The 11,642-nt window shown below is 48.1% G+C and overlaps 1 protein-coding gene and 1 long non-coding RNA gene across 3 annotated transcripts; one reads left to right on the forward strand and one right to left on the reverse strand.

The window, feature by feature from the left end:
* The first annotated feature begins 223 nt into the window (after window positions 1-223).
* Fgf23 (fibroblast growth factor 23) lies at window positions 224-9,193 on the forward strand. The gene is made up of 3 exons (XM_020187609.2): window positions 224-552; window positions 6,834-6,937; window positions 8,753-9,193. The coding sequence occupies exons 1-3, from the start codon at window positions 342-344 to the stop codon at window positions 9,191-9,193; spliced, it is 756 nt and encodes a 251-aa protein (XP_020043198.2). The 5' UTR covers window positions 224-341.
* On the reverse strand, window positions 2,072-10,652 carry LOC141424075 (uncharacterized). 2 transcript variants are annotated; one of them, XR_012448903.1, is made up of 3 exons: window positions 9,399-10,652; window positions 3,518-3,617; window positions 2,072-2,855 (listed from the first exon to the last, which is right to left on the reverse strand). It is a non-coding gene; the product is annotated as an uncharacterized lncRNA (long non-coding RNA). The 2 variants fall into 2 exon arrangements; XR_012448902.1 differs by lacking the exon at window positions 9,399-10,652 and adding an exon at window positions 8,575-8,797.
* Between the last annotated feature and the right edge of the window lie 990 nt (window positions 10,653-11,642).

The following is an 11,642-nucleotide window of genomic DNA, read 5'->3' on the forward strand; positions in this document are numbered from 1 at the left end:
GAGTACTGGCTTGGGGTTGAGGGGCGTGTGTGCGTGCGTGCGTGGATGTGTGTGTGTTTCTGGAACCGACGTGCTTAATGCAAGCCTCAGAAGTTTCTGCTCTTTCTTCGAAGGGGTGATTACAACACAGAGGATGTGGACAGTGGAGTTTTTCCTGTTTGATGTCACAGTGCTATCCTTTAAAAGTCCAAAGGAAAAAAGGAGGGAATCCAGCCCAGGAGCCTCACGTCTGTTATCTGCAAAGAAGAAGAGGAGAAAAGGGCCAGCAGGCCAGGCCACCAGAGAGGGAGTGTCAGGTTTCAACCCCGGCACTAGCCATTCAGAGAGCAGAGAGCAGCGCAATGTGGGGGACCCGCCTCAGGCTCCTGGTCTGTGCCCTGTGCAGCGCCTGCAGCCCCAGCATCACCAGAGCCTACCCTGATGCCTCCCCACTGCTGGGCTCCAGCTGGGGTGGCCTGACCCACCTGTACACGGCCACAGCCAGAAACAGCTACCACCTGCAGATCCACAGGGATGGCCGTGTGGATGGCACACCCCACCAGACCATCTACAGTGAGTAGGGGCTTCAGGCTGGGAAGGGGGGGCTCCACTGTTGTCCATGTACTGGAAGGATTGGGAAATCCTTGGGCTGGACCACAGGGCCATCCCAGCCTCCTAGCTGCTTGCCCAGCAACCACTTTGTGCGTGTTTGTGTGTGTGTGTGTTTGCCTTGTCCAGCATTTGAAAAAAAATGTACAGAAAGGCAAGGCGTCTATGAGAAGAACCCAGAGTTCCACAGACACAGAAGTTTAGCTCAGGAACTTTGCATGGGGTAACTAGGGAGACTGAGAGTGAGGAAAACTGCTGTACAATTCTAAGGACTGGGAGATGAACTCAGAGGCTATTTCCAAGCTGAATGTCTAGTATTCTAATAAGAATTCTCAAAAGAAATGTATTAAACACACCCTGCCCATGTATGTCATCTTAGTGTATCTGATCAGGAACACTACCCGTTCACACACTCATCTATCCATCCACGCATCCATCCACGCATCTACCCAACATGTGCAGAAGTGCAAGTGTCTAACAAACCAAGCTAGTTGAGGAGTGGTTGACAACAAGAGACAAATGGGATGCTTTTAGAGACTGTGTCTGTGGAAAGTTGGATCATAATTCATAGCATCCAATTAATTAGCTGTGTTCAAATGAGGACCCCTTCCTGTGCACTGCATAAGAGACAATGGGGAGATAGGTACTGAAAGAGACAATGTTTTCTATTTAGGAGGGTATGTAAAAATTACTGCAGGATACAGAAAATGCAAACTGAGTCAATATAGTTCAAATTAAAGGAAACTCTATTTAGCTAAAGTGCCTCCTACAGGAATTTTGATTTCCCCCGTTAGTGTCAGTTATCTTGTGTGGCCATGCTGTGTGCACCACATTCACTCTGCCAAGACTTGGAGAACTTTACACCAGATGGGTGGGTACATGCCCACACCAACAGCATCAATTTGTTCAAGTGCTCGGTGTGCATTGATGGGAGAGATGAAAGAAGGGAGAAACGCTCTCTCCAAATACCAAACTTGTTACAGAACTCAAGGAGATAGAACCCAAGGTGTCTACACATCTTGAAAGCCAAGTTTGAACCTAATGGCAAAAATCTGATATAAATGGGGATACCCTTCATGTATCCAAAGTTCTGCTGTTTGGATTCGATGCATATTTCATAAGACCTACACCATGTCTGGCATCCTACAATCAATGCTCTGTGACTCAAAAAAGAGGATATAGCTCTTCACAGACCTCAGTATGTCATCCTTCTCATCTCCCATAGTCAGACTTTCAGGGAAATACAATATTCTTCCACCCATGGAGGGCTGCCTTGACTGCTGTTGCAAGAGTACATATGATTTAAAATTCAGAAGAGTGGGTTATGGTAAATCACTTTGATCCCACCAATTCAAAGGGCTGCCTACAATTAGAAATACTTAGAAAACTTGTCTAGAACCATGGAATCCCTTTGCTGAAAGGACCACCCTCGCCCTGAAGACCTGTCCTCCTGGGTAAGAAAAGACAACAGTGCAGGCTGGCCATGATAGGGAATGGTGTGAGGTCAACCTACTGTGTGAGTAATCTGAACTACAAATATTCATCTTCAAACACTCACAGGTGCCAGGCTGAAGGAATCTGCAGTGAACTGAAATGACTGTGAGGAAACAAAATGAATTGGACTGACTTGAGGTGTGTGTGTGTGCGTGTGTGTGTACGTTGATACATGAAGTAGCCAAGCATTGCATTTTGAAGGAAGCTTAACATTAACCTGGGAGGGGAACTCAGAGCCAGGGTGGTGCTCATCTAGCTCGGTTTGTTATTGATTAGACACTTGCACTTCTGTGGAAAAGAATCAACAACTCACTGGGTACCTTTTCTAGTTTACATATAACCTTATCACTTATATATAATCAATCACTTATCATGTGTATTTCCAAAAAAAAAAAAAGGAAAAAATATGACAAAAATTACCAAAATGGAGAGGGGAAACACTGATGCATGTAGATAAATAGCACAGTTTCTGAGAAGTCTGGTGAAGTCTTCAGAGTTACCTCAGTGATGAGTGTAAAGCGGTGTTTTTAGACGATGGGCAAGACCTCGCTCCTAACTACACTTTTCCAGTGGAATCTGGTTATTTGATTATTTTGCTTTAGTACATTCTTTATTAAGAGTTGAGCCCCCCAACCCCTCATTGGCTTTAACAAAATGAAGTGATTGTCTAGGAGTTTCTCCAAGCCCCCCAGGACTCCAAAGGCTGAGGTCCAGCACCTCTCAGGGTCTGCTCACTTGTTCACAAGCCCATGCTCCCACTCATTATCCTCACCCTGTGGAAACAGCAAGAAAGAGATACTTGTTGAGCTGATGGAGTAGCTCAAGTAATGCACCACCTGCCTACCAAGTGGGAGGCCTTGAGTTCAAATCCAAATACTACAAAAAATGCTTATCACCCCTAGTTAACATCCCACTCTTTGTCTTTTAGTGCTGGGGATGGAACCTGTGCCCAGTGCAGGCTAGACAAACACTCTACTCCAGCCCACCCCTAGTTAACATCGCTTCCTGATGTATCTACTCCCTCCACCTTCCCACTGGGGAAGATGAATTATCTTAGGCTCTTTAACACTTCTTCATATTATGTGTCATTCTTTCAAGGAACTCAGAGGGCTTTACAGCTATTATCTCATTTAACATGTACAGAGCATATAATTTTTTACTTTATAGCAGAAGTTGCGATAAAGCAGGTAACAGTAACAATTAATGTCATTTAGAAAGCACTGTGTAGTGATGAGGACACCTCATTACATCTTCAGGAGGACAAAATGAGCTACAAGTTTCTAGGGAAGTCCCCCAACAGAAAATAAAAGCTGAAGAATGTCAATAAGTGGTTCAAGGTCACACAGGCAGCAAATGACAGCAAATTCCAAGCTCTCCCAAGGTCACAGGTGAGACTCCTCTATCCCTGGAGGAAATACGAGTTAAGCCTACTCACTCCAAGAGGTGAAGCAGGTGACTCCAGCAGCCAGACGGTTCTGTTGCTTCTCTCTGCCACATTCTTCCCCGAATCTGTGCAGACCAGGAAAACCTGCCTGCTAAAACACAAATGGAAGAAAACCTGCCTCATTTTCTAAATTTTTGTTGTTGTTGAGCCCAGGGCCTCCCCCTTGCTAGGCAGCTGCTCTACACTTGAGCCACACCCCCAGCCCTTTTGTGCTCTTAGTTATTTTTCAGATGGTGTCTTGAGTTGCTCACGCCCCTCCCCTGCCCCAGGGAGCCAAACTTGGGCAGAGATCCTCCTTCCTATGCCTCCCAAGTAGCTGGGAATCACAGGCATGAACCACCATTCCTGGCTCATTGGTTGAGATGGGGTTTTAATAACTTTTTGCTGGGGCTGGCCTCTAATCATGATCCTCTTGATCTCACCTGAGTAGCTGGGATTATAGGTATAAACCTTGCCTGGCCTTCATTTTCTAAACTCTTGCGTTGGCTTTTGTTGGTTTGATTCAAGAGATGGTGTCCCCTCTTTCCCTGCCCGCCCCCCTCAGCTGCTCACTGTTCCTCTGTAGGGTGTTTTCTACTGGGCCTGGCCCTGGAGCATGTACGAAGCACACTGCCACACAGACCCCAAGCAGGATGTCCAGGTGTGGGTTTGTCATACACAGCAGGTCAGCATATACCACGTGATGCTCACCACTGCCCCTCACTTTGTAGTCATTACCTTATTTGATTCTTGTGGTCACCCTCAGAGCAGGCAGGACACACACAGCTGAAGAAACTGAAGCTAGAGAAATGAGTTGACCAGGGCGACAAAGTTCCCCAGTAGTGGATCTGAGACTGAATCCAAGTCACCACGTTCTTGGTCCCTGGCTCATTGTCTCTTCCCTGGACCTTGAGGGACACTGACCTGGAAATGGTCTCCTCATGGCCTGCAGAAGGCTTGTGTGTGTGTGTGTGTGTGTGTGTGTGTGTGTGTGTGTGATTTGAACTCAGGGCCTTACGCTTGCTAGGCAGGCAATTACTCCGCTACTTGAGTCATGCCCCCTCCCTTTTATTTTTGTTTTAGTTTTTGTTTTTACATAAGGTCTCACACTTTTGCCCAGGCTGGCCTAAAACCCCGATCCATCCAACCTCCAACTACTGAGTAGATGGGATTATAGATGGGAGCCACTGTGCCCAGCCCCTGCAGCATACATTTTGACATTTGATTTTATCATGTCGTAATGATTGTTGTTGGAAGCCAGCTGTAAGAGAAAGCTATCATATCATTGGCCTGTGTTTGAATCCTAACTTGTCACTAAAATCTGGATGCTTCTACTACTACTAAGCAATAATATTAATATTAACACTAGAAGAGCTGTTTTGAAAATTCAAAATATTTCAAATACTTAGAGCACAACCTCTGAAAAACAGTTACTAAATGTAATTTTTTTCTCAATTATACTGAAAAGTCACCAGATCAGAAACTATTTCTTATATATTCCTTATGGAACATATATTATATGTTTGTTTGGTTTGGTTTGGAGTGACTTTTTTTTGGGGGGGGTGGCAGTATTAGGGATGAACACAGGGCCTCACATTTGCTGGCAAGGTGCTCTATCACTTTAGGCCTATTTGCCACACACCCCTTCTGTTTCTCTCAGGGTTTACCACAAAATTAGTCATATATTGGAGACACATAGGTAAACACCATTTTGGAGGAATTTAAATATTCTCAGTACCTCCCATACCTCACCCTGCTTTCCAGAAGTTTCCCTCAAGGTTAACCCTTAGCCAAACTTAAAACAAATGGACTTTTCTTTGTCCCTCTTCTGCTTTCCTCTTTCTAAGCTTCTACCCAGCTGCTTCCCCTCCCACATCACCCCAATTCCAGTCTATATCAGACTCTGCACACAGCTGGTATCTAATATTTGACTGCTTACTCCCCACAGAGGCCTTTGTATTGTCTACATGGGGTAGGAGAGGAGCCATGGCTGTTAACTCGTTCCACGAAGTTCCACCCCAAGCCAGGCACAGTCAGACATTCACAACTCTCCAGACTGCGCTTGCAGAAGAGAGATTAGAACTCCTACCTGGGCAGCCTCGCTGGGGCTATGAGGTCAAACGAGATGCACATGGAAACTCCATGGCGGGCAGGTGGCAGTGTCCCCAACGACCTGAATAATCACTTTTAACAGAAAATGTGAGGTTGGGGGCACAAGTCGTACTGAATTGCCACTCATACTACTGTGGTCTAATTGTACCCTTACCTGTTGCCAATTATTTAAGGTGTACACAGTACACATAGGCTCCAGGCCCTTGTCAAAGACAAGGTTTTGAGAGGCACCACTGGGAGTCTATGAGGTATTTCAGCTACCTCAGGGTGAGAAATAGACAAAGAGCTGGGCACCCGTGGCTCACATCTGTAAACCTAGCTACTTGGGAGGCTGAGATCAGGAGGATCACTGGTTAGGCCAGCCCAGGCCCCATCGCAACAGAAAAAAGCTGGGTGTGGCAGCACTTGTCTGTTATCCCAGGAGTGGCAGGATGCATAAAATAGAAATGTGGTCCAGGCTGTCCTGGGCAAAAAACAAGACTCTATTTCCAAAATAACCAGAGCAAAAAGAGCACCTGCCTAGAAAGCACTAAGCTGAGTTCAAATCCCACTCCCAGTAAGAAAAAAAAAAAAAAGGTAAAAGGTACACTCTCTCCTCCCACAGTGCTCACTCTAGGAAGGTTCTAGATATGCAAACTTAGTTGGCAAGGTGAGGAAACACGCCACAGCAACAGTGTGGGGCACTGTGCTAAGGGAACAGAGAAGAAAGAACAAGCAATTCTGATTAGGAAGGTGACGTGTCTTCATAGAGATAGTGATACCTGAGGCTGGCCTTGAAGCATGAGTGACTTCAGTGAGCAGAGACCAGAGAAGGAGAACAACTCTGATACTCACAGGTCGGGACCCACAGTGGGTGGAAAAATCACATGCTCTCTACACAGTGGATCCTTAAAAGATATCTCAGCATGGATTTAAAATCCCAGAAGCAGAAGGCTTTGAAGGCCAAGAAGGGGAAATAAAGGCCCAGCAGAGGAACAGGTGGTCAGAACAGGTAAAGGAATGCCAGGAGTTCAAAGCGCCCCACACCGGCAGGAGGATGAAGCAGGAGGTTCATGAGTGTGTATCCGGGTCAGAGTGACAGGCAATGAGGGGAACAAATCGACAGGGAGTTAAGTCACCCCCACCAGGAGGGCTTGGAAAGGTGGGTTTGCAGGAAGTGCTTGAGGGTGGAACCTGAAGTAGGAGGAGTGCTTGACCTGAGTGGCTTTCTCTGCAGGTGCGCTGTTGATCAGCTCAGAGGATGCAGGCTTCGTGGTGATAACTGGTGTGATGAGCCGGAGGTTCCTCTGCATGGATCTCAGAGGCAACGTTTTTGGATCAGTGAGTTAATTTTTGTTTTGGTCACCATTTGCAAATTACTTAATTTTGACAGAACATAGACTCTTCCAGTTTTAAGATTTCCATTTGTAGTGTCCCCTGGTGGCCTGTTGTCACTGAGCACTTCAGTGACAGGAGGAAATGCTCAGGTTCACACAGCTGGAATTTGGACCCAACCAGTTTGGTTCTGTAGCCTGGGCTTTTGAGCTCTACTCTCTCCTGCGCACTGGCACCCATGTTTGCACGTAGTATGGTCCCTGGTATATAGTGGTAGATTTCTGAGTCATGTAAATTCACCCTGTAATATACATGACAGCGTATTACACGGGTAAAAGGCCCTTGGTGTCTTCTGCATACTGTTACCAACGGGGACCTTGGGCAAGTCCTCTCACTACTCCACACTTCAGTTTCTTCTCTTGGAAAAAATGAGGTGACTAGACCGTGTCACCTGCAGAGCTCTCTCCCCTTAAAGACCTCTCATTAACTACCTGTGCCCCACAGAGAAGGCTGGTCCTTCAGGTTGGTAAGCAAAGTGTTTCCCAAACTAAAGTTTGCTGCATAGTCCAGAGGAGTCTGAGATAGTGAAATAAAGGACTGCTTTTCTCAGGAGTCTCTTACCACCAGACACGTCCACTAGAAATTTTTCAACAGCAGAGGCTTTCTGCTTTGTCCCTGCTGTGTGTGTCCTGGCATCTAGGATCCCATCCGGCCAGAGTGGATAAATACCTGCTAGACACATCTATGCCTACAGATGGCACTCGTCTATAGACTACTTACTTTGTAGAGTTCAAGGACTACATGCAGTTATTTGTAGAGGTCCTCATAGGCTTTCGGTAAAATTCAGTACTAGTGGTAGAGTGTGGATTCAAACTCAGTGCATCTGTTAGCAAGTTCATGAACCTGATCCCCAAACTACATGCACCCTCCTTTGGCTCTGGTCTCCAGGCCCTAGTGAAAGGCCTTTCAGAAAGCTGGAACCATATTCAGCACTTGGGCAACCTGGAAAGCATTAGTGAAAATCATTATTTCCCAGGACTGCTAGAGTGTTTGCAGGTGTGGTGGTGCACACCTGTAATCCCAGCACCAGGGAGGTGGAGGCGGGAGTACTGCAAGTTGAAGGCCATCCTGGGATACATAGCAAGCCCCTATCTAGGGGGGGCGGGGAAGGAGAGGGGAGAGGAGAGAGGAGGAAAAAACGGAAAGAGAGGGAAGGAAGGGAGGGAGGGAGGGAAAGGAAAGAAAGAAAAAGATAAGACTGGGTGTAGTGGCTCACACCTGTAATTCCAGGTTCTTGGAGGCAGAGATGGGGAGGATCCCAGTTCCAGGCCAGACTGAGCAAAAACTTAGCGAGACCCACCCCTTCCCATGTCAACCAATAAAAGTCGGGCGTGGTTGAGCACTCGCATAAGTAGGAGGATCATGGTTCCGGGTCAGCCCGGCCAAAAGCATAAGACCCTACTGGCAAAATGGCTGGGGGTGTGGCTCAAAAGTAGACGACCTGCCAAGTGAGTGCAAAGCCCTGAGTTCAAATCCCAGCACAAGAAAGGAAGGAAGGAGGGGGGAAGGGAGAGAGGAGAGAGAGAGGAGAGAAGAGAGAGAACAGAGAGAAGAGAGGGAGAGAGAGAGAGAAAATGAATCACGTTTTCCTAGGAGGGAGCGGCGTTGGGCGGTGAGCGATGAGCGCCCCGGTGGCGGAGCTGTCGGGGCCAAGTCCAAGGTGAAGGCCGCGCCATGGGGATCCCGGGTTCAGGCCGGGTACGCAGGAGGGGCCGGGGCACGGGTCCCCGCAGCCTCCATCCCGCCCGTCTTCCCTTGCAGCACTACTTCAGCCCCGAGAGCTGCCGGTTCCGCCAGCACACGCTGGAGAACGGGTACGACGTGTACCTGTCCCCGGAGCGACACCTGCTGCTCAGCCTGGGCCGCGCCAAGCGGGCCTTCCAGCCGGGCACCAACCCGCCGCCCTACTCGCAGTTCCTGTCGCGGAGGAACGAGATCCCGCTGCTGCACTTCAGCACCCCGCGGCCGCGCCGCCACACGCGCAGCGCCGAGGCCCACGCGGAGCGCGACCCGCTCAACGTGCTCAAGCCGCGGCCGCGCGCCACCCCCGCGCCCGCGTCCTGCTCGCACGAGCTCCCGAGCGCCGAGGACGGCGGCCCGCACGCCAGCGACCCGCTCGGGGTGCTGCGGGGCGGCCGGCAGAACGCGCACGCCGCGGGCATGGGCGCCGATCGGTGCCGCCCCCTGCCCCTGCTCATCTAGGGGACTTCCCGGCCGGGAAAGGCGTCCCCGGTGACCCGCGAGGCGGTCTCCAAGAGACCCGCTTGCCTCTGCATGCCAAGGGAAGGGGCGGGGCCCTGGGGAGTCACTGCTTCTCGTCAGTGCTTTCCCCCAGAACCCCCTAAAAAAATCAGTTTAAAGCCCCAGTGCTGGGGGGGGTCCCCCACCCCTGTCACCCCACACGCACCTTTCTCCATCAGAACCTCCAACAGATAACTGGACATCTTCCCCCTCATTAAGGAAGAGAAAAGGGCTTTTCTCCCTACTTCTTTTCCCTAGTCTTGTTTCTTGATCTTTTGTTTGTTGTGTTTTGAGATAGGGTTTTCTATGTAGCCCAGGTTGGCCTTGAACTCTCTCCTCCTGCTTCCACCTCCCAAGGGCTAGAATTACAGGCAGAGGCATGGCTTTTCTTGATCAGTGCAGCAGTGGCTTGGCGGGTTCACACCTGGACTGTGGTAGGAAAGAGGCAGTCCCAGAAGCTTTTCTGGTCTCCTTGTATTCTCCCTGGTCACCTGCTGGCCTGTGAGTTTGCACACCTTGACATTAACAGCTAGACTGGGCAAGCTGATTAAAAAAAGAAGAAAACACACACACACACACACACACACACACACACACTCTTGGGTGAATTATAAAAATGTGGCTGGAGAGGGGACCTAGAGACCCTAGGACTGCTCGGGTGAGGATTTCTATGCACTGAAAGATCGTGTTCTTTTTTCTGAAGAAAAGTGGAATGAAGGACTTCAGGAGGAAAAGAAGTCTAGTAACCAGGGAATCTAGCTATGGGATTTTGTATCAGTGACTGTAGGATTAGTTAAGCCATTTCTGGGCTGACGCATGTGTGTCAAGTTATTGGGGCATTTAAATGAAGATAACTTTCAGTCCCCAGAGCCCCAGTGCCACCAACACAGCCTCACTTAGAGAGCAGCAAGTGTCAGGTAGGGTCTGAGGCCTACCCTCCTCTTAGCATTACCCCAGAGTCCCCCATACCAAGGGACCCCGTTTTCCTACCTCTGTGTAAACCACCAGAAGTGGTGAAAATCCAAACAACTTCTTCCCACCTCTTTTTCCCACTGCCTTCCTGTACCCAGACTTAGAAAAGGCTGGATTCTCTTTGCCTATCAAAGAAACAGTGAACAGCCATTTTTACCTGAACAGGAAGCTAGTGTTTCCTATTCTGAAACATGAAAACTATGTATAGCAGTGCAGAGCCATGCATGGCAAATACTCTCTTTCACACTTTTCATTTCCTGCTGGGGTTTGTCCTGTACATTTAGCTGTCGGAGGTTCCCCCAAACTGACAAGTAGATGGATGGAAACGCCCAGAAGAACTGTGGTAGAAAACTGTAAATTCACCAATCCAACCCCACCATTGTGGGTTTTCTTGTTGGCACAGCCAAGTTAACTCCAAAACTTCTTGTGTCTCTTATCATGTGGCAATATTTATTTATTTATTTGGAAGGTTTTGCCTATCACTCTATATTTATAGATATTTATGAAAATGCAATCCCATCTTTTTTCCCCTTCCTTCTGTTTAAAAGAAAAATAAAATTTGTCTTAGCTTCTGTTGCTTCTCTTCTGTGTTACTTCATCAAAGCACATCAGGAGGTGAGAACAAACAGGGTTGGGAAGGAGGTGAGCGTTCGGAAGAGCTGGAGAAAGCAAACTTGAAAAAGTTCATCAGAATTTTTAAGTATTCAAAGATTTTTTTTTTCATTTAGGAGCAAACAAGACAATTTTGATTAATCCAGACAATTACTAAAATAATGAAATGTTATCAAGATTGAGTTTCTGATCACTCTAGCCCTAAAATATTTCTTTTTAGAGAATTTTATTTTTTTTGAAAAGCATGCAACATCCATGGCGATGTCTCAGTACAGCAGGTCCCATAGGTCTCTGGGAGGAAGACGGTACATCACGGAGGGACGGAGGGAGTGTGGTGGAATGAGCCACCTCGTGGCCAGGAAGAGGAAGAGGAAGAGGAAAAGGAAGGCACCGTGGTGCCCATTCTCTACACGGGCACGCCCCGATGACCTAACCATTAGGCTCCATCTCTTTTTTTATGCAGTACTGGGGCTTAAACTCAGGGCCTATACCTCGATCCACTCCACCTGCCCTTTTTGGGATGGGTTTTTTCAAGATAGGGTCTCTTGAACTATTTGCCCAGGCTGGCATCAAACCACAATCTTCCTGATCTCTGCCTGCTGAGTAGCTAGGATGACAGGCATGAGTCACTGGTGCCAGCTTAGGCTCCATCTCTTAAAGGACCCACCACCTCCCACCAGCACAATGGGCTGGGAATCAAGCCCTTAACACATGGGTTTGGGGGGAATATTTCAGATTTAACTATAGCATGTGTACTTAACACATGCACAATGCCACTGCCCTGCAGGCCACCAAAATAAAGAACCTTTATCTTGGAGTTGGTGTA

This window comes from Castor canadensis, chromosome 6 (genome assembly GCF_047511655.1).
Source record: "Castor canadensis chromosome 6, mCasCan1.hap1v2, whole genome shotgun sequence".
NCBI classification, from domain to species: Eukaryota; Metazoa; Chordata; class Mammalia; order Rodentia; family Castoridae; genus Castor; species Castor canadensis.